This window comes from Erinaceus europaeus, chromosome 16, assembly GCF_950295315.1.
Source record: "Erinaceus europaeus chromosome 16, mEriEur2.1, whole genome shotgun sequence".
Lineage (NCBI taxonomy): Eukaryota > Metazoa > Chordata > Mammalia > Eulipotyphla > Erinaceidae > Erinaceus > Erinaceus europaeus.
This window is the reverse complement of record NC_080177.1, coordinates 60,121,799-60,145,618: the sequence shown is the minus strand read 5'-3', so window position 1 is coordinate 60,145,618 and position 23,820 is coordinate 60,121,799. Positions and strand designations below refer to the sequence as shown.

The 23,820-nt window shown below is 37.6% G+C and overlaps 1 protein-coding gene across 2 annotated transcripts in view; it reads left to right on the top strand.

The window, feature by feature from the left end:
• AKAP6 (A-kinase anchoring protein 6) overlaps positions 1-23,820 on the top strand; it is a 524,830-nt gene that overhangs the window by 289,444 nt on the left and 211,566 nt on the right. Inside the window, exons 6-7 of one of the 2 annotated variants that reach the window (XM_060175194.1) lie at positions 397-493; positions 1,616-1,782. In XM_060175194.1, coding sequence (XP_060031177.1) covers positions 397-493; positions 1,616-1,782 — 264 coding nt within the window. The remainder of the gene's footprint in view (positions 1-396; positions 494-1,615; positions 1,783-23,820) is intronic. The other variant, XM_007516826.3, reaches the window with a different exon arrangement.

Genomic DNA, 23,820 nt, shown 5'->3' with positions numbered 1-23,820 from the left:
ATATATTTTATGCTGCCACTTTTTATGCTCTCATAAATAATACTAGCACTAACAATTTTTAAACAATGAAAAGAACTCTTATGTGCTAGTAGTAATTCACTGTATTTTGTAGAACATTGTTGCTCTTGATATAGCCTACAGAATGTGATTTTTCATAAAAACCTAATGAATTTCTAGATTTGTCAGCTATTTCCAAACAGCTGCACTCTGCTAATCTAATGGGAACACTTGGAGTCCAGATCCCAAATATCAATAGCTTTTATTATTGCAAATTAGTTTATCTATTCTGTAAATTGGACTGTGTGGCTTTTGATAGAATAGTAGCAAGTGATTTTGTATGGATGCTTTGTGTTCAGTTGTCTTGCCAGGATTTGATGCTCATCTTTTTCCTTGTAGAGTTTTAAGTTGAATGTAGACAGTCACTGTGCTCTCAAGGAATCTGTGGAGGAGGAAGGACACCAACTTCTCGAGCTTATTGTGTCTCACAAAGCAGGTAAATCCTCCTGAAATATTGCAAGTCTTTATGTCTACAGACTATTAAGAATGAAGACGCATTGCTGTAAATTACTGCATATATTCACTTCCTTATGTATTATTAATATTTACATTATCAGATTGACCTTCAAGATTTATAAATGTTTCATATACTGCATACAGTGCTGTGATACTTATAAGATGAAATACTGCCTCCAAATGGTCTGTTCATTTTATTTTGGCCTAGCTGTACACCTGAGTTTCATTGAAATCAAATTCCTGAAAACTTTGCATTGACATACTTTTTGATGTAGGTGCTTTGGAAATAACATTAAAATAATGAATGAGAATTTTGCATATGGTTATAATGCATATGTGTTAGAGTACTTAAAGATATCATTACAGATATAAGGCAGGCTGTCTAGAGATAACTTATTATTTGCATCCCAGTTCACACATGTGAACATTTTGCGTGTTCCTGTTAGTCTTTGCATTAGCAGAGTTTTGGCCTTAAACCAGTTCTTACCCCAGTATTAATGTATTTATAAGGAACAGATTATAAATAACAAATAGTTTTGTCATTTGGTTATACTTATCCTCATATTAAAAGACCATAGTAGAATGAATTATAATTTGGCTTTTTCTTTGAGCTTACTACAGCTAAATAAGAAAAGAGGAGTATAATTAGATATGCTAAAACTAAAGATTCCTTTCCTAATTCTGGCCCACTTACTGTATTCCTTATGACACTGACTTTACTTGTTTCCTATTTTTGATCAGTATGAAGTCTCCACATAGATACACATAGGTGTATTTATACGAAATATGAAACCTTAGTGTTAAGAATCTATGCATTATGATTTTGTTACTTGTGCATTTTTAAGTCAATACAAGCAAGCCATTTATTCCAAACTGTGAATCTCTGTAGTTATTCCAAGTTTGTGTCTTTATGTCTGATGTCAAGTCAAAAATTCCTAGTCTCTCTTCCAAGTGATAAATACTAATATGACAGGTAATGGCTCTTTAAAGGTATATAGATTATTGATAATATCTGTCTACTTTGTGGGATAAAAATAATAGTGGGTGACAATACAGTTGATTAATATAATAATAATATAATGTGCTTCCCCTCCTTTTGGAGAAGGACTGAAGGACATGCTGCAGATGATTGCAAGTCAATGGAAGGAGCTGCAAAGGCAAATCAAACGACAACACAGCTGGATTCTCAGGGCTCTGGACATCATCAAAGCTCAGATTCTGGCTACTGATGTGTCTGTGGAGGATGACGAAGGGACTGGAAGCCCCAAGGTAAGTGGCTTGAAGTTTACCTTATTTCCTCTTATTTCTGTCTTCTTTTGAACTGGGAAGCACTGAAGTTTTCTTTCCACCCTGAAGGCTTTTTGTTTCTACTGTGTAAACTCCCTCTTTATCTTTCTCTCTCTCTACATATGTGTGTGTGTGTGTGTGTGTGTGTGTATATATATATGTTGAAAAGGCTTAGTTTAAAACAATAAAAAGCTCTTAACTTTCAGGTTTTCTAAGAGGAAGTCTCTGTTAAAAGAGTATGGGTAGGAGAGATCTGTACTGTACTTTAGGGGTAGTAGAAAGGGGGACGTAAAACATTTTGTAAACAAAACATAAAGCATCTTTAACATGAATAATCAGAATGGTTTTAAATTGTTTTGTTGCAACTATAAATCACTATAATCAGTGCAATCACTCAGCTCTGACATCCATTAGCCGCTTGGTTACAGCAAATTAACAAAGAAGAGAGAAAGTGATTCATTATCTCATTCCTGTTAATGACTATCAGATGCATTGCCTAATTAGGGGATGGTCATTGTAGTGGGAAGAAGGTCATATGCTTTGCTACAAATCTTTTTGCTCTGAGTGTAAGTTCTCCATAATGGTGCATGCACTGAATACAACTAGTACTTTAAAAATGAGTATTGACATGTTTGGGCTATCCATATTAGATGTACAAAATAACCCATGCAACATATGCAATTAAACTTTAAATGAGTCCCTTTGAATGCATTGTACTGCTGTTCTAAGCCTATCTTTTTTTTTCACAATGTGAAAAATAGCTTTATTAATATAATGTTTGCATGTAATATCTCGCCTTTCTTATTTATCCTGTTGTTACAGTAAATGCAGAAAACCAGTTTTATAATAGATGTAGCCATTGCTACATTGTAACAGAAGAACCATATTTAATAGTCCATGGTATCTATTAAAGATATGGATTAAGTAATTAAATCATCATCAGATCACATATATTCAGCATCCATGAGGATTGGCATTGTGCTAAATGTATACAGTATAAATGTATAAACTCTTCACTCAGACACAAATTCTTAAGTATAGAGAAAACGAACATGCCCTATAATGTTGAGACCGTTCAGCCAGTGAAAAGCTTGGACGATTTATAGCTTTGGAATCTTGAATAACTAACTTATTTGTTGGAAACAGAGGGTGGAATGATGAGCTCAGCTCCACTGAAAGAAGTCTCCATGGAGAGGGTCACATTTCAGGAAATACTGATGGAAGGAATAAGAGGGTGCCTTGGCACGTGAGCTCATATTTTAGGAAGTGATGTGATGAAAGGATCAAAGCTGGAACTAATAATGTGGAGGGGAGAGTGTATTCAGCAGACTTCTCAGAGCAGAAATGGAGTTCTTTTTAGGAGCAGACTGCAGGGAAAAGTTGATTGGGCTAATGCTTTAGCTGAAAGAGGCAGTGATGATGAGAAAGAACCCAAATGAAAACTCTATGTTTTTTTTTTTTTGACAAAAAGATGTTTAGTGTTCTATTTTTAACACATCTCCTCTTTTCAATGCATTTTGTGTGCTAGACACTGTTTTCCAGCTCTTCTGTGTATTCTCTCATTTTATTCTTAAAATAAACCCTTACGATACTCCTGTTGTAATCCCCAGTAAAGAAAAAGAGAGGCATGGAGAAGATAAGTAACTTGTTTAAGGTCACACAGGTATTAAGTAAGAGAACTCTGATTTGAATGGGAGCCCCTGGGTCACAGAGCCTCTGCTCATAACTGCCTAAAGCACTGCCTCTCACTAGCACTGCTCAGCTGATCAACTATTCGATTCAGTTCTTGTCTTGCAGAGCTTTGGTCAAGCAGGGAACTATACTTAAATCCAACAAGTTGGGGAACATCCTCAAAATTTGTAGACCATGGTGTGCTATGAAAGCAAAGGGAGTGATTAGTGGTTGGTCTGGGGGAAATGACTTAGATGACAGTGTCAAGGAGGACTTCATTGAGGAAACATTTTATGAACAGGCCAGTGCAGATAGAGAGGAAGAGTGTAAAAAGAAAGTCAGAAGGCCAATCTCCCAGCAAAAGGAAGTGTTCTGTAGTAGCAGGAAGTTGGTATAATTGATTTGCAGGATAAAAACCTATTTCTGAACAATCCATGTGAACAAACAGCACGAACTGTACATGAATCTTTGGTGTATGTCTACAGATCTGGGGCTAGGGAAGAGGGAAACAAGTGATGTAATGGGGGAGGTGACCCAGTGCGTTGCACTGGATGGGTTGGCACATATTATGAAACAAGATTTCCTCAATGAAAGTTAACTCAAAAAAATAGACAAAGTCTGTTCAAATAAAGAAGTAATTAAAAATAAGTGATTTAAAAAATCTTTTAAAATAACCCTCAAGAAACAAAACCAAGAGCTATCTCTGGCAATAGTATAGAGTAAGGGTTAGTGGAATGAGGTGAGTAGGGGTGGAAGGCATCCATGTAGAACTGCAGAGATGTAAAATCACCTAAAATAATGTAAGAATGATGTGGAAAATGAGTAGCTCTATTCATGAAAGCCAATTTGAGTTTACTACTTTTAAATAAGCTCATTTTGTTGGGAAATACTGGTGTGGAAGGAAGAAGATAACCTATCCCAATGGAGGGGAGATGTTGTCAAAAGAAAGGCAGTGTTAACATTTCTCTAAAAGAAGACGACTTGTGGGGGCTGGATAGTAGCACAGTGGATTAAGCGCACATGGCGCGAAGCGCAAGGACCAGAGTAAGGATCCAGGTTCGAGCCCCTGCCTCCCCACCTGCAGGGGAGTCACTTTACAAGCGGTGAACAGGTAGGTCTGCAGGATCTGTATTTCTCTTCTCCTCTGTCTTCCCCTCCTCTCTGTCCTATCCAGCAACAGCAATAGTAGTAATAACAACAAGGGCAACAAAAATGTGAAAAAGTGGACTCCAGGAGTGCAGGCACCAACCCCCAGAGACAACCCTGGATGCAAAGAAAAAAAAAAAAAAGACAACCTACGTAGGTTTTTGCCTCAGGCAGATCAAACAGTACGTGGTGGTGTTTTTAGAATCTGCATTCTAAAAAGCTCCCAGAGAACCACTGTTACTGAGTTCTAAGAAAGTTTTTTTCCTATAGGGCTGCATAGCCCTCACATAACCTAGATCCTTATACAAATGCATGAGAGAATGTCTATGCCATTGTTACTTATAATGTTGGCAAACAATTTGTGTTCACCAAAATGCTTAAAACAGGAACTATACAAATTATGCTGCACCATATCACAATGAAAAGTCACATGACCATTAAAAAATGCTTTAGAAGATGATTTAAAACACTAGAAGGAAGATAAAATCTGAAATAATATATATTACATACATTACTGATTTATCAATGGTTTACAGTATTACAGAATATCAGAAGTATAGCTTCATACTTTCTTCCATATGTGTATAAAATTCACAAAATGCAGCACTGCTGTTCTAGTGTTGGCTTCACTATTGAGATGTATCTTCTGCCCATTCTTTCCACTCCTCACCTCCTTTCCATTCCCTTCAGTTAACTGCGATGGCTTCCACTTACCCTAAGAATTATTATTGCTTTTAGATCATTTGCTTTAATTATTTATCTTCAAAATGTAACTGAAATAATCCAAATCATTTTGGAGTTCTCTATGTACTAAATCTTATTAAAGTTCCAAGTCTCTACAATGAGTAAAAAGTTATTTTAATCAGAAAAAATACAATAATTAAAAAGTGATTAAAAAAGCAAAATGGGTAGGATTGATCTGATGGGACTTGAAATTGAATTTAGTTGTCAGGAGGGAAAATAAATCTATCTGGTTAATGATTTGGCTCCCACATTTCCATGCAATCAACAAAAGCTCTCTATTTGAATTAGCCTCACAAAATGTCCTCCTTGACCCACACCAGTTTATAAAGAACAGCATACATGCTTTCATATTGCATAATATTTCTCTTCCAAAGCCTTTTATGTCACACTATGTACACAGTGCAGTACATTAAAAAGAAGAATAAAGAAGGAAAGAAAGAAAGGAAGAAAGGAAGGAAGGAAGGAAAGAAGGAAGAAAGAAAGAAAGAAAGAAAAAGAAAGAAAGAAAGAAAGAAAGAAAGAAAGAAAGAAAGAAAGAAAGAAAGAAAACAGCTACAGCAAAGCTTGTGTAGGTATCTACCGAAGTAGAGTCTACAGGAGGTGCTCAGAGTTTAAGACTAACATGGCATATTACAGTGCCCAAGGACCCTGCTTTAAACCCCCAGTCCTCATCTGCAGGAGAAAAGTTTAACAAATGGTGAAGCAGGGCAGCAAGTGTCTTTCCTTTTCTCCCTCTGTATCTCCCAATTCTCTCTCAATTGACATCTGTCTCTGTTCAGTATTAAATAAATAAATACATGTTATCAACAACAACAAAAAGATTAACATGGCAGAGTCAGCAACATCTTCTACAACCCACTTTCCCCCAGTATGTGTTGAGTTTTCTCTGGGAAAAAAAAAAAAGAACTTATTCATTGTGAAGAATGTAGGAGAAAAATCAATATTAAGCAAATAAAATATATCTCCAAAGTTAAACTTAGGAGACTATGAAGGAATCAAAATGAGTGTTCTGTTGGTATAATATTTGTGGACTACCTCCCATTGCTCCTTGAATAAACACAAAGAATAATACGGAGTGGCTCAGACTCCGAGGTCAAACTAGAGTTCAATTCCAGGCACTGATTAAGTGTCCTCGGGAAAATTAACCCCTCTCTATCTCAGATTCCTGTTTTATAAAATTGAGGCAGTGACAATATCCACCTCAAATGCTTGTGATATAGATTAAATAGTTGATGTATCTAAGTTGCTAGGAACAGTGCTTGGCACATAGTCCTAAAGAAAAGTAAAAACAAAACAAAATAAAAACCTTTGCATTCTAGTTATAGAGGCAACAGGCAAATAATTATAATAGAATCTATTAAATATTATAGTGCAGGTAGATACTAACATTCTATAAATATACAGAGAAGAAAAGTGACTGGCCCAACTTGGGAACATCAAGCAAAGATTTACAAGGCAGTTGATATCTTAAATAAAGGGTAGTAAGGATTTTTTGCTAAGGTGAAGATAATGAAGAGAGAGGTAGCACATGTCACCTAGAGGTATAAGGAAATGTGGTATGGCTGGAACCCAGGATCTTAAGGTAAGCAATCATTAGACTAAAGCCAACAAGCCACAATCTGCTTTGGGGCACACAGAATAACAGAAAAATGATCCATGGCAATCTGTGATTTTCGCAATAATTCCTTATACATCTCTAATTGTCATTCTAGAAGTCGGAGTGAGGTCTCCACATATAACGTAGCCAACATATTCCTGTTTAAACAAAGAATGTTTTCTCCATATTGAGTTAAATAGAGCAAGCTTCAATAAGTTACCCTGAAGTTCTCCAGGACTAAAAACTGGATTTGACTTGTTATCTCTCATGTCAGTGTTCTTTCCATGATGTGACCTTGCACAGGTCATGAACAAATTGTGTTGTGAAATGCATCTCTAAACACAGCAGTTATGGTCGTCCATTTCCTCTTAGACCTAAAAGAGAAACTCAAATTAAAACATAGTAAATATAACTCCAGAATTCATCTTAGATTTACTTCAGAAGCTACGGGCAACTTAAGAAGCATAATAGGAAATCTAAGGAATATATCTAGGGGGTATTTTTCTTTTTTACCTTGTTTGAGAGACTGCAGAAAAGGACTTGGTCTTAGAAATCTTGTAAAGAAAGAGGACAGGAGGAAATTCAAAGAGTCTAGGAAACTTCTCCCCCAGGACTCTGCAGCATACTTATTTGTTGTATTTCTTTCTTTTTTTTTTTAAAGTGTTTTCCGAGTACTATGGGTTTTTTTTTAATACATAGGTACAGAGAACAGAATTCATCAATTCTAGAAACAAAGATTCAGCATGCATATCTAAGAATTGAAAATAAGCTTTTAATTGTATGTTTTACTTTAAGATAGATCAGTGAAGGTTCATATCATTTTAGAATAGGTTTTTATTTACATTTATATTAAATTTTGAATGATGTATAGCTGAAGAGATTTCAAAAACAGTGAATATTCAGCGCCTAACAAGGGTTACATTCTTTTTTCCCTCTCTTTCTTCCTTTCTTTCTTTTTTTCTCTCTTTTACCTTTTAAGAAAATAAAATCCTGAAAGTAAGGAAATATTATTAAATTTTGCACATCACCTTTAGAAACTGTTTTTGCACCTTACATTTTTAACCTAGAGTGAGCCATCACTATAGAGGTACATCACATCTCAATCTTTGCATCATTTGAATATTTTACTGCAAATTCAGAACTCTTCACAGCTAATAGGGGGGGTGACCTGGCCTACATTGCAACAATATCTTCATTTTCTTAGTGAAAGGAGACAGAAGGTTAGCTGTTTTAAACTCTAGGAATGTGCTTACTTTTTCTTTTTTCTTTGTAGTATTTAGATAAAAGTTATTATTCCTTCAGAAGTGGTTATCAGACTGTAAAGGTTGTCGGTGTTACCTGATGCAATTACAAGCTTAGGGGCATATTTAAAATATGTTTGCTGAACCCTATAAATGACGGTTCTAGTTACTGGCTGAGAAGGACACATGGGTAGCCCTTGACTTGACTATATTGCTTGTAACCCAGCATTTCTTTAGCTTGTTTACTGAATACCTAGTTTTAACCTTAGGTTTATGTCAGTGATTTGGAGATAACTTTCTTCAGTTGAAGGGGGGAAAAGAAGCTGTTTGGGAGAGCACCTTTTATGATACTTTCTGACTTATATGTTGCCTCTAGGGTAAAAATACAGCTGGATATTATTATTCTGAAATAGGATTCAATCTTGATTTTTCCAAAGGTCTGATGGAATGTAACATTGTCTCTGAATTCTTTTCTGGTTCAAAAGTTTCTGTAGTTAGGTCTTTTTTGACATAGAATCTTAGGAAACAACATTTAGTTGATGAGTGAAAATTTCACTTGTGTGTTGTTATTTTCACAAACACTGTCACATGTACAAAGAACTACTTGAACTGAGGTAGTATCTTCTTCATGCAGAAAAAAGAGCACAAGTATAAGTTGTCAAAAAGAGCCAGAAATTATGTAGTATAATTGAACTGTGCCAAAAGTGGTTAAAAAAATAAAAACAGGTAAAGGCCTGGCCATTATTTATTGAATGCTGACAATGAACTCTGCCCAGTTCTGCCCCAGGCATGAGGGGAGACATGCTTTTCTGCTCTGTGGGCTTATCATGTCAGTGTAAGCACACAGTGTAACATCTTATCTAATGTAGATTGGGCTATCTTAGATCTAGAAGAATATATCACGTAAGATTTAGATCATCTTAATTAGGATGTTGGCAGATTGAAATGGAATGGGGTTCCTACAAATAAATGAGTAGTAAATACATTTCCAATTCCCCCTCTTCCTGGCAGAATTACTCCTAAAAGCCTGTATTGGACCCAGTTTCTTTCCTGTTAAAATAAATAAACATAACCCTAATATACAGTATCTAGGGACTGTGCTTCTTCTACTGTAAATTTTTCAGTAGCACTTTTTGTTATCAGAGGGGCAACTTTTCTTCAAAAGTGTTTTTGAAAGAGAAAACAAAAGTGGTATTTCTTTGAATATCAGTTGTGGGTACTAACTTTGTGATTGAATAGAATAAAAGATAGTTTCTCTAATCTCCTTGAGGCACTTAACTTTGCATATTATTAGATGTGTGGGTGGAACCAATTTGAGGTTTTTAAAAAATAGTCTGCTTTTCTGAGCAGGTAATTAATAAAATGATTGAGATGATAAAAATACCTGTTAAGTCAAAGGACAAATAATGACCAACCTATAATGGTGTACAGAACCATTAATTACTTTGACTTTTCACACTAAACTTTCATTGTTAGTGGAATTGAGGGTAAGATCACTTGGCCCAGTAAGAATCTGAGAGTGAAATTTTTAAGTATCTGTAATCAATACAGGGAAATTGACATGGGTAAGTAATTTTTTCCCTGTATGTCAGAGTGTGCAATCTCTGCATCTATAATTGAAAAGATGTACGATATTGGATACAAAGACACAGTCAATAAAAAGAAGCCAGTTTTTTTTCTTAGAAGAACTTGTATTTTATAACTTGACTTGATCTATTTTTAAAGATAATATACAGTAGGGCTGAGCAGTGACAGACCCAATTCAGTGCACACTGTTACTATGCGCAATCACCCAGGCTCAAGGCCCCATTCTCCACCTGTAGAGGGATGTTTCATGAGTGGTGAAACAGTGATGTAGATGTCTCTGTCTTCCCTCCCTTCAACTTCTCTCTGTCTCTCTCCAAACTAAATAAACAAATAAATAAAATATATTTTCCAAAAGATAATATGCAGTAGACACAGCAGAGGAACTTTTTTCCACCAGGATAATTGCTAAGGCTTCAATTTTCCTGGCAGATTTCATCTCCTCCTCCACCACTACTACTGCAACTACTACTTAGATGTGAGGGAGAGAAAATTAAAGAGGGGAAGACAGGACAAACAACTCTGCACCACCACTCATGAAGCTTCCTGTGTGCAGGTGTTTCCATTTATTAAGTTTCCACTTATTAACTTCGACCCAAATCCTTCCCATGTTGAAGTGTGTGCTCTACCAGAGAACTATCTCCTGATTTTTATAGGGATATTTTTGCTATATAGCTGAGGTCAACTTTTTACTAATCTGTAAGTATTTAATTACCAAAGGGAAAGTAAGATAAATAAATGCTTCTAAACATGCTTTAACAAGTGAATTATTGGAAAGTTTAAAACCATTGCCTCAGTGTGTAGCTTATGCTTTTACATTTGGAATGTGTTGTTTCTGATAGAGGAGCAGGCTGGACTAGAGAGAATCCTACTAAAGGGGTTACTCTATTCTGACTTTTGCGTTTATTGAGTGACCTAAGACTTCTTATACAACAACTTTCAAATATATACACACCTGTACTTGACCACCTCAATACTCCAAATGTTGTTTAACTTTTCCTATTCAGTGTATCCGTTCCATCTTGTAATGTTAAAAAGTATTGAGATGTCCACATTCTGATTTATCATTGTCCATGAGAATAAGCTGGCATGTAGTCATTTATGTAGCTTTTTTTCATGCCTTGTCATTCATCCCTTTTATTTTTTTTATTTCTTTATTGGGGAATTAATGTTTTACATTTGATAGTAAATATAATAGTTTGTACATGAATAACATTTCCCAGTTTTCCATATGACAATACAACCCCCACTAGGTCCTCTGCCATCCTTCTTGGACCTCTATTCTCCCCCCCGCACCCCAGAGTCTTTTATTTTGGTGCAATACGCCAATTCCGGTTCAGGTTCTACTTGTGTTTTCTTTTCTGACCTTGTTTTTCAACTGCTACCTGAGAGTGAGATCATCCCATATTCATCCTACTGTTTCTGACTTACTTCATTTAACATGAATTTTTCAAGGGCCATCCAAGAACGGCTGAAAACGGTGAAGTCACCATTTTTTATAGCTGAGTAGTATATATATACCACAACTTGCTCAGCCACTCATCTGTTGCTGGACACCTGGATTGCTTCCAGGTTTTAGCTATTACAAATTGTGCTGCCAAGAACATATATATACACAGATCTTTTTGGATGGGTGTGTTGGTTTCCTTAGGATATATCCCCAGGAGAGGAATTGCAGGATAATAGTGTAGGTCCATTTCTAGCCTTCCAAGAGTTCTCCAGACTGTTCTCCACAGAGGTTGGACCAATTGACATTCCCACCAGCAGTGCAGGAGGGTTCCTTTGACCCCACAATCTCTCCAGCATTTGCTGCTGTTACCTTTTCGGATGTATGACATTCTCACAGGAGTGAAGTGGTGTCTCATTGTTGTGTTTATGTGCATTTCTCTGACAATCAGAGACTTGGAGCATTTTTTCATGTGTTTCTAGGCCTTATGGATCTTTTCTGTGGTGAATATTCTGTCCATGTCCTCCCCCCCATTTTTGGATGGGGTTATTTGTTTTCTTGTTGTTGATATTTGCAAGTTCTTTATATATTTTTATTATTATCCTCTTGTCTGATGTATGGGATGTTAAGATCTTCTCCCATTCTGTGAGGGGTCTCTTGGTTTGGGTAGTAGTTTTTTTAGCTGTGCAGAAGCTTTTTAATTTGATTTAGTCCCATAGGTTTATGTTTGCCTTAGTCTTCTTTGTAACTGGATTCGTTTCATTGAAGATGTCTTTAAAATGTATGCGGAAAAGTGTTCTACCAATATTTTCCTCTAACAAACTGATAGTTTATGGTCTAACATTCAAGTCCTTGATCCACTTGGAATTTACTTTTGTATTTGGTGAAATATAGCGGTTCAGTTTTATTCTTCTGCATGTTTCAACCCGTTTTTTCCTACACCATTTGTTGAAGAGACTCTGCTTTCCCCCATTTAATAGTCTGGGCACCTTTGTCAAAGATTAGATGTCCATAGGAGTGGAAGCTTAGTTCTGGGCTCTCAGTTTTATTCCACTGGTCAGTGTGTCTAATCATGTTCTAGTACCAAGCAGTTCTGATGACAATGGCCCTATAATACAATTTGAGAATTGGGAGTGTGATGCTTCCTCCAATTCTGTTCTTTCATCTCAAGATTGTTTTGGCAATTCGAGGTCTTTTCTGGTTCCAGATAAACATTTGTAGCATTTGTTCTATTCTTCTAAAAAATGTGGTTGGGCTCTTGATGTGGATACCATTAAATTTGTATATGGCTCTGGGTAGTATATTCATTTTGATGATGTTAATTCTTCCAACCCATGAACATGGAATATCTTTCCATTTCTTTGTGTCTCTTTCATTTTCCTTGAGTAGTGACTCATAATTTTCAGTATACAAGTCTTTCATTTCCTTGGTTAGGTTTATTCCTAGATATTTTGTTCTTTTTGTTGCTATAGTAAAAGGAATTGATTTCTGGATTTCAACTTCTTCTAACTTAGTGTTTGCATAGAGGAATGCCACTAACTTTTGAATATTAATTTTGTAGCCTGACACCTTACTGTATTGCCTGATTATATCCAAAAGATAATTGCTGGATTCCTTAGGTTTTTCTATGTATACTGTCATATTATCATGTCATCTGCAAATAGGGAGAGTTTGACTTCTTCTCTTCCAATCTGTATTCCTTTATTTCCTTGCTCCTGCCTGTTTGCTATGGCAAGAACTTCCAAGACTGTGATGAATAGTAATGGAGATAGTGGGCAGCCCTGTCTAGTACCTGATCAGAGGAGAAATGCTTCCAGTTTTTCATCATTGAGTATGATGTTGGCTGTAGGTTTGTTATATATAGATTCACTATCTTGAGGAATTTTCCATCTATTCCTATTTTTGTAGTGTTTTGATCATAAAGGGATGTAGTATTTTGTCAAAGGCTTTCTCTGCATCTATTGATATGACCATGTGGTTTTTGGTTTTGCTTTTATTGAAGTGGTGGATCATGTTGATTTATTTACATATATTAAACCAATCTTGCATGCCTGGGATAAACCCCACTTGGTCATGATGAACAATCTTTTTAATATACTGCTGTATCCGTTTGGCTAGAATTTTGTTCAGTATTTTAGCATCTCTGTTCATCAGAGATATTGGTCTGTAGTTTTCTTTTTTGGTTGTGTCACTGTCTGCTTTTGGTATCAAAGTGATGTTGTCTTCATAGAACCTGGGAGTATTCCAGTGTCTTCAATCTTCTGGAAGACATTTAAAGTAGAGGTATTAGTTCTTTGAAGGTTTTGTAGAATTCATTTGTAAAACCATCTGGTCCAGGACTTTTATTTTTGGGAAGATTTTCAATAACTGTTTCAATTTCATTAGCTGTGATAGGCCTGTTCATGTTATCTACTTCCTCTTTACTTAGTTTTGGAAGTTGGTAGTTATCTAGGAAATCGTCTATTTCTTCCAGGTTCTCTAGCTTGATGGCATATAGTTGTTCATAGAAGCCTCACATGATATGTTGAATGTCTGTGGTGTCTGTTGTGATATCTCCTCTTTCATTTACTATCCGATTTATTTGGGTCTTCTCCCTTTTTTGTTTTGTGAGTCTGGCTAAAGGTTTTGTTTACTCTTTCTAAGAACCAACATTTACTTTTGTTGATCTTTTGTATGGTTTTCTTATTTTCAATGCTATTGATTTCTGCCCTAACATTAGTGTTTTCTGTCCTTCTGGATGCTTTAGGGTTCCTTTGTTCTTCTTCTTCTAGGTCTTTAAGATGTGCAATCAGGCTGTTTATTTGTACTTTTTCTTGTTTCCTAATGTGTGCTTGTACGGCTATGAACTTCCCTCTCAGTACTGCCTTAGCTGTGTCCCAAATATTTTGATAGCTTGTGTCTTCATTTTCATTGAACTCCTGAAACATTTTGATTTCTTCCTTGATTTCCTCTTTGACCAAGTATTTGTTAAGGAGTGTACTGTTGAGCTTCCACATGTTGAGACTGTAACTAATCTTTTGTTGATTGTTAAGTGTTATTTTTAATTCCACTGTGGTCTGAGAAGATGCTTGAGATTATTTCAATGCTTTTGAATTTGCTGGTGCTGTCTTTGTGGCCTAAAATATGGTCTATCCTTGAGAATGACCCATGTGGATTTGAGTAAAATGTGTATTCCAGTTTCTTGGGATGAATGACTCTGAAAATGTCCAATAGTTCTATTTTATCTATCTCCTCATTTAGCTCCCTTATGTCTTTGTTGATTTTCTGCCTGGATGATCTGTCAAGTTGAGAAAGTGGGTTGTTGAAGTCCCCTACCATGACTGTGTTGCTGTTAATATATTGCTGTAGCTCTTTCAGTAGAAGTTTGATGTATTTAGATGGCTTCTCATTGGGTGCATAGATGTTAATAATTGTTAAGTCCTCTTGATTGACTGATCCTCTGAGCATTAAGTAGTGTCCATTCCTATCTTTTTCAATTTTATCTATTTTAAAGTCTATCGTGTCAGATATGAGAATATCTGTTCCTGCTTTTTTTTGTGTGGGCTACTGGCATGTATGATAGTTTTCCATCCTTTCACTTTGAGTCTGTGTTTGTCTTGTTAAGTTAGATGGGTTTCCTGTAGACAGCATATTGTTGGGTTGTGTTTTCTGATCCATCTTCCTAATCTGTGTCTTTTAATAGGTGAATTCAGGCCATTGACATTTATTGATATCAAAGATTGAAGATATATATATATATGGTTTATTTTCTAGCCTGGTGATAGTTCTCCAGACTGCTCTTTTTTATTTATTTAATTCACTTAAGAAAGGATTAATTAACAAATCCATAGGGTAGGAGGGGTATAATTCCACACAATTCCCACCACCCAATCTCCATATCCCACCCCCTCCCCTGATAGCTTTCCCATTCTCTATCCCTCTGGGAGCATGTACCCAGGGTCATTGTGGGTTGCAGAAGGTAGAAGGTCTGGCTTCTGTAATTGCTTCCCCGCTGAACATGGGCGTTGACTGGTCGGTCCATACTCCCAGTCTGCCTCTATCTTTCCCTAGTAAGGTGTGCCTCTGGGGAAGCAGAGCTCCAGGACACATTGGTGGGGTCTTCAGTCTAGGGAAGCCTGGCCGGCATCCTGATGACATCTGGAACCTGGTGACTGAAAAGAGAGTTAACATGCGAAGCCAAACAAATTGTTGAGCAATCATGGACCCAAAGCTTGGAATAGTGGAGAGGAAGTGTTAGGGGGGTATTCACTGCAAACTCTAGCGTACTTCTGCTTTCAGGTATATATTTTGCAGTAGTTTACAGATACGTGTGAACATATGCTCTCTCTCACAGAAACTGGTGTATATCTAGGTTTTGGGACTTTGTTAGAAAGTGAACCACCTGAGATGGAATTAGAGTATACTATGAAAGGAAAGGTCTCACCCGAGTAATGAAGCTGAAGGGTTGTCATTCCACACATGAAGTCTCTGGACACAGTCTGAAGTGAAGCATGTTGAGGTGGCCATCGTTGCGTTGATTAGGTTGTGATCGGCAGATGCAATATTATTTGATATGGATTGGGAGAGGCATACGGGAAAGTGGGCCCTATCCAAGGGTTCCAGGACTGGGGGAAGTAGAAGCTCTATAGTGGAGATGTGAGGTTTCTGCTGTCTTAGGGTTCAAAAAGACAATGGATAGTTAATGTTATCATCACATTAATTGGTAATTGGGTTAAATTTGAAAAGTCCTTTTGTTAGGGTTTGCTGTACAGTACCCAGTATCTTGTATATAGCTGTGCTATTGGTTGCTTCTGATCTACTTGGTCTAGGCTTTTGAGAGAGTCTGCATATCAATTACACAGCCTATATATTGAAAAGATTCAGTTTGTGTTTTGAAAAACTTCGAGACATACAATTAATTTTCCCCCTCTCGTATTAATTAACTAGTGATTTATATTACTACATTTTACTAGGAGTGTACATAAACACCATTCCCCTAGTCTACTTTAGTACTGTTTCTACCAGTGCTCACAGAACACTCCCAGTCTTAACCTCTTACTACACCTAAATGAGCGTCAATGTTTCTTAGGAAACATTAGCTACACTGTAGGTCCTGGTAAATCTGAACCAAGGAATCTTTATATATATATATAAAGATATATACACACACATATATATATATATATATATATATATATATATATATGTATATATATATTTATTCCCCTTTTGTTGCCCTTGTTGTTTTATTGTTGTAGTTATTATCGATGTCATTGTTGTTGGATAGGACAGAGAGAAATGGAGAGAGGAGGGGAAGACAGAGAAGAGGAGAGAAAGACAGACACCTGCAGACCTGCTTCACCGCCTGTGAAGCGACTCCCCTGCAGGTGGGGAGCCGGGGGCTCAAACCTGGATCCTTTTTGCCAGTCCTTGAGTTTGGCAACACCTGCGCTTAACCCGCTGCGCTACCGCCCGACTCCCCCAAGGAATCTTTCTTATGCCATTTAAGGCATTTCACTTTAGTTGGGGCCATCATTTTTAATGTTTATGTCTACTGGCCAGTAGACACCAATGCCCGTTTAGTGCTACCCTATGTCAGGGTAAGCAAGGCCAGGGCATCTCTGAGTGGAAGGGGAAAGCAAAGAGGGGGTATTAAGTATAAAAGACTAAAACAAAGGAAAAGAGGATGAATAAAAGAAAGAAGAAGCAAAGGGAGAATAAAGGAGATAAAAGAAGGAAATCTAGTGAAATATGTTAGATGTATCTCTCTATACCATCTGACAAATTAGGATAAAAGAGAAGCCAGACCTTCTACCTTCTGCAACCCTCAACGACCCTGGGTCCATGCTCCCAGAGGGATAGAGAATGGGAAAGCTACCATGGGAGGGGGTGGGTTATGGGGATTGGGTGTTGGGAATTGTGTGGTGTTGTACCCCCCCTACCTTATGCTTTTGTTCACTAATCCTTTCTCAAATAAAAAAAATAAAAAAAAAAGAGAAGGACTGGAAATGAATTAAGAAACTAGTAAAATTAAAGGCATCTAAGACAAAGTCATGGTTACTTCATGTGATATTAGCAAAGAAAATGTAATGGGATTTGGTATCCATGAGATGGAGGACTATGGGAGAAACTAATGATGACTCAAAGGAATTGAGTAGGAGCAGTTAAGAGAATATCATTGCCATTAATTGAAGTTGGACACATTCTAAAAAGAGCAGTTCCAAAAGCAAATTATAATTTATTAATTATAAATCTAATTAATAAGAATATTAAAAATAATATCTGAATGTATAACCTGGATATAGATTACTTTTGTGATCTTTATGGGCAATTCTATAGTGCATACACATTGGATTACAAATGATATAGGAACAAGAGATACCTCAACACCAGCTGTATGGTTGTATAAAATAATCACTTGAAAATGAAAGCATAGGGGTCAGATGGTGGCTCGTCTGGTTGAGCACACATGTTACAATGCACAAGGACCCGGGTTCAAGACCCAGTTTCCCACCTGCAGAGGGAAGTTTTGCAAGTGGTAATGCAGTGCTACAGGTGTCTCTCTCCCTCTCTTACTCCCCCTTCCCTCTCGATTTCTGGCTGCCTCTATCCAATAAATGTATAAAGGATAATAAAAAATAAAATTTTCACTTAATTAAAAAAATTCAAGCCTAAGTCTTGGAGTATTGGTAAATGCTCACTCAGGCTATATTGGTTTGGCAATCCAAATAGAAGTATTTGCTTTGGAAGTTCAATTAGAATAAAAAATTATTATGTAAGAATAAAAAAGAGGTATGCTTGAAACCTGAGGAATGTTTAGGGTATCTGAGAGAAGGAATGCTATGTGAAACCTAAAAATTAAGTGAGAATATATATTTGCTCAAAGTAAAACTTCTCAAAGTGTTGGCAACCTGATAATAAGAATGCAAGCCAAAGGAACCTATTGTGGGATAAGAAGTGATCTAGCGTATTTATGTACTAAAAATGGACTAGTAAAAGTGAAACAGTTGAAGAAGATCAGTTTAAGAAATGTGAGAAAAATGATGAAGGAGAGGAAATTAATCAGGAGGAACCAAGGTTCCGAAATAGAGGGTAAACATTGCTATTCTGAGGTAGAGCAAGTTGTGTAATAAGCAGTAGTGAAGAGGCAAGGAAGTCAAAAGATTAGAATGAAGGCAACTTTCATATGGTTGGCCAGTAGAGTAATTATTTGAATAGAGAGGAAAGTGCATGAGGAGGAAATTGAGAGCAGAGCAGCATTCAAATTTTACCCTCTCAACACAGCTTACCAGCAATTTTCTGGTCCTGGGTGATTGCTACTCTCATCTATATTGCACTGACTATTTGTATCACATATTTGGTGACATATCACACACAGACTTATAAAATCATTTATGCTGTCATTGAACCTTCTATTTACTTCTTTTATAGTCAGCTTTTAAGGTCATTTTGTTCCACCATAGCTGCAAACTACTTAGGATAGTAACTACATCCTAAGCATCTTTGCTTTATTCACTATAAATATTATTTAAGTTATAAAATGTGTTTGGGGGTTGGGAACAGAGCATAATTATAAGCAAAAGACTCTCATATCTGAAGCTCCACAGTCTCAGGTTCACCCAAGCACTACCATAAGTCAGAGCTGAGCAGTGCTCTGGTGTGTGTTTGTGTGTCTGTCTGTCTGCCTGTCTCTTTCTCTCTCCTTCATTAAAATAAAATAAGTAATTAAAAAAATTTTGTTTTGTTTTAGTTGATTGATACATAGTATTCTTAAAACTAAAGACAGAACTCCACTTTATCTTTCTCATCCTTCAAAATCCTTTATCTTAGCTATACAAATAATGGCACCATCCTATCTTACCATCTGCTTTTTCTTTGTACAGTTCTCTCTCATTTCCTTTGTCTCCTGCTCTTATTGTAAATGAAACAATCTTTTAAAGTTGTTTCAACTATAACTCCTCCCACAAAAACTTATTTACATCTAAAAAATGACATTATTGTTATTATTATTAATTATTATTATTATTATACTTTCTGAGCAGGCCTAGTTAATTTGTTGTTTAATGTTAGAGTTTTTGGCATTTTCTTCTTTTAAAAATTTTTTCTTTATATTTATTTATTCCCTTTTGTTACCCTTGTTTTATTGTTGTAGTTATTATTGGTGTTATTGATGTCGTCATTGTTGGATAGGACAGAGAGAAATGGAGAGAGGTGGGGAAGACAGAGAGGGGGAGAGAAAGATAGACACCTGCAGACCTGCTTCACTGCCTATGGAGTGACTCCCCTTGCTGGCGGGGAGCAGGGGGCTCGAACCGCAATCCTTACGCTTTGCGCCACCTACACTTAACCCGCTGTGTTACAGCCCGACTACCACGTTTTCTTTTTTTTTCTCAGTTATCGTTCTTTTTTTTTTAAATTTTTTATTTAAGAAAGGATTAGTGAACAAAAGCGTAAGGTAGGAGGGGTACAACTCCACACAATTCCCAACACCCAATCCCCATAACCCACCCCCTCCCATGGTAGCTTTCCCATTCTCTATCCCTCTGGGAACATGGACCCAGGGTCGTTGAGGGTTGCAGAAGGTAGAAGGTCTGGCTTCTATAATTGCTTCCCCGCTGAACATGGGCGTTGACTGGTCGGTCCATACCCCCAGTCTGCCTCTCTCTTTCCCTAGTAGGGTGTGACTCTGGGGAAGCAGAGCTCCAGGACACATTGGTGGGGTCTTCAATCCAGGGAAGCCTAGCCAGCATCCTGGTGGCATCTGGAACCTGGTGATTGAAAAGAGAGTTAACATATGAAGCCAAACAATGTGTTGAGCAATCATGGATCCCAAGCTTGGAATAGTGGAGAGGAAGTGTTAGGGAGGTACTCACTGCAAACTCTAGTGTAGTCCTGCTTTCAGGTATATATTTTGCAGTAGTTTATGGATACGTTTGCACATAAGCTCTCTCTCACAGAAACTGGTGTATATCTAGGTTATGGGACTTTGTTAGAAAGAGAACTACCTGAGATGAAATTATAGTGTACTATTAAAGGAAAGGTCTCACCCGAGTAATGAAGCTGAAGGGTTGTCATTCCACATGTGAAGTCTCTGGATACATTCTGAAGTGAAGCATGTTGAGGTAGCAATCATTGCTTTGGTTAGGTTGTGATCGGCAGATGCAATGTTATTTGGTTTGGATTGGGAGATGCATACGGGAAAGTGGGCCCTATCCAAGGGTTCCAGGACTGGGGGAAGTAGGGGCTCTATAGTGAAGATGTGAGGTTCCTGCTGTCTTAGGGTTCAAAAAGACAATCAATAGTTAATATTATCATCACATTATTTGTTAATTGGGTTAACTTTGAAAAGTCCCTTTGTTATGGTTTGCTGGACAGTACCCAGTATCTTGTATATAGCTGTGCTATTGGAAGCTTCTAATCTACTTGGTCTAGGCTTTTGAGAGAGTCCGCATATCAAATACATAGCCTATATATTAAAAAGATTCAGTTTGTCTTTTGAGAAACTTTGCGACATACAATTGATTTCCCCCTCTCATATTAATTAACTACTGATTTATATGTCTACATTTTGCTAGGAGTGTACATAAACACCATTCCCACCACCAAAGGACTGTGACCCATCCCTCCTGCCCACTCCCACCCCCCACTGGCCCAGGAAGCTACATGCCTAACCCTCACCACTGGGTTTTTACTTTGGTGCCCTACTTACAATTTGATCAGGTCCTGCTTTTAGTTTCCCTTTCAGATCTTCTAAGTCAGCTTCTGTTGATGAGTGGGATCATCCCATACTCATCTTTATCTTTCTGACTTAGTTCACTTAACATAATTCCTTCTAGCTCTGTCCAAGATGGGTCAGAGAAGGTGGGTTCATTGTTCTTGATAGCTGCATAGTATTCCATTGTGTATATATACCACAGCTTTCTCAGCCACTCATCTGGTATTGGGCACCTGGGTTTCTTCCAGGTTTTAGCTATTATGAATTGTGCTGCTATGAACATAGGAGTACACACCTCTTTTTGGTTGGGTGTTATGGAGTCCTTGGGGTATAACCCCAGGAGAGGAATTATTGGGTCATATGGAAGGTCCATGTCTAGCCTTCTGAGAGTTTTCCAGACTGCTCTCCACAGAGGCTGTACCAATTTACATTCCCACCAGCAATGTAAAAGGGTTCCTCTGTCCCCACATCCTCTCCAGCATTTGTTGCTGCTGTCCTTTTTGATGTATGCCATTCTTACAGGAGTGAGGTGGTATCTTAGTGTTGTCTTGATTTGCATTTCTCTGATAATCAGTGACCTAGAGCAGTTTTTCATATGTTTGTTAGCCTTTTGGATCTCCTCTGTGGTGAATGTTTTGTTCATTTCCTCTGCCCATTTTTGGATGGGGTCATTTGCTTTTTTGGTGCTAAGTTTGCTGAGCTCTTTATATATTTTGGTGATTAGTTTCTTGTCTGATGTTGGCATGTGAAGATCTTCTCCCATATTGTGAGGGGTCTCTCTGTTTGTTTAATAGTTTCTTTGGATGTGCAGAAGCTTTTCAATTTGATGTAGTCCCATTGGTTTGTTTCTGCTTTGGTCTTCCTTGCAATTGGGTTTGATTCATCAAAGATGTCCTTGAGATGTACAACGTTTTCTTTTTTTAATACCTTTCTTTAAATTTTTTAAAATATTTATTTATTCCCTTTTTGTTGTCCTTGTTGTTATTATTGTTGTTGATGTCCTTGTTGGATAGGACATAGAGAAATGGAGAGAGGAGGAGGGGAAGACAGAGAGGGGATAGAAAGATAGACACTCGCAGATCTCCTTCACCGCTTATGAAGCAACTCCCCTGCAGGTGGGGAGCCGGGGCTCGAAACAGGATTTTTTTTTTTTTTAATTTATTTTTTATTCAAGAAAGGACAAATCAACAAAACCATAGGGCAAGAAGGGCACAACTCCACACAATTCCCACCACCCAATCCCCACATCCCACCCACCCCCCAGCCTTCCCACTCTCTATCCCTCTGGGAGCATGGACCCAGGGTCATTGTGGGTTGCAGAAGGTGGAAGGTCTGGCTTCTGTAATTGCTTCCCTGCTGAACATGGGCGTTGACTGGCCGGTCCATACTCCCAGTCTGCCTCTCTTTTTCCCTAGTAGGGTGGGTCTCTGGGGAAGCAGAACTCCAGGGCACATTGGTGGGGTCTTCAGTCCAGGGAAGCCTGGCCGGCATCCTGATGGCATCTGGAACCTGGTGGCTGAAAAGAGAGTTAACATACAAAGCCAAACAAATTTTTGAGCAATCATGGACACAAAGGTTGGAATAGTGGAATACGTGTGAACATATGCTCTCTCTCACAGAACCTGGTCTATATCTAGGTTTTGGGACTTTTTAGAAAGTGAACCACCTGGGATGGAATTAGAGAATACTATGAAAGGTAAGGTCTCACCCGAGCAATGAAGCTGAAGGGGATTTTTAAGCTGGTCCTTGCGCTTTGCGCCATGTGTGCTTAACCTGCTGTGCTACCGCTCAACTCCCTTTTTTTTTACGTTTTCATGTAAACACACTTGCTGATAGGATTTACTGTGAGTTGCTTCTCTAAAAAATTACTGTAAGCCAGTAGATGATTTGGTAACCGACCAGCACCCTCCTGATGAAATGTCTATTCTATGCTTTGTAGCTTTCTAAGAAGATTAGGTGAGGTTGAACCTGAAAAGGTAAGGCCTTGAAGATATCATAAATTCAACAGACAGAACTAGATCATATCAATATTTGAATCTCTAACAAAATCTGACCCCTTCCATATTATATCTGATGCACAATAGTCTGTCTATATACAGATTCTTCTTGTAAATGGTGAAGTAAGCTTAGCTAACATAATATAGCTTATACTCTTCTAGGACTTATACAAAGCAGAGGGTTGTGTACCTCTGCTCTGTAAAGAGGCCTATATCACTTCTCTAAAATAAAATTATTTTTTAAAATATTTATTTATTTATTCATTCCCTTTTGTTGCCCTTTTTATTGTTGTAGTTATTATTGATTTTGTTCTTGTTGGATAGGACAGAGAGAAATGGCGAGAGGAGGGGAAGACAGAGATGGGAAAGAGAGACACCTGTAGACCTGCTTCACCACCTGTGAAGCGACTCCCCTGCACGTGGGGAGCCGGGGGCTTGAACCTGGATCCTTATGCCGGTCTTTGCACTTCGTGCCATGTGCGCTTAACCCGCTGCACTACCGCCCAACTCCCTAAAATATAATTTTTTAAATATTTATTTATCTACTAGATAGAGACAAAGAGAAACTGAGAAGGGAAGAGCAGGTAGAAACAGAAAGAAGCAGAGAGACACCTGCAGCACTGCTTCATCACTTGTGAAACTTCCCCCCTGAAGGTGGGGACCAGGTGTTTGAACCAACATTTGGCTTCATTGATCTTTTGTATGGTTCTTTTATTTTCGATGTTGTTTATTTCTGCTCTAACTTTAGTGATTTCTGTCCTTCTGGTTGCTTTAGGGTTCCTTTGTTCCTCTTCCTCTAAGTCCTTGAGGTGTGCAGTAAGGTCGTTCATTTGAGCTTCTTCTTGGTGTTTAATATGTGATTGTATGGCTATAAGTTTCCCTCTCAGTACTTCTTTAGC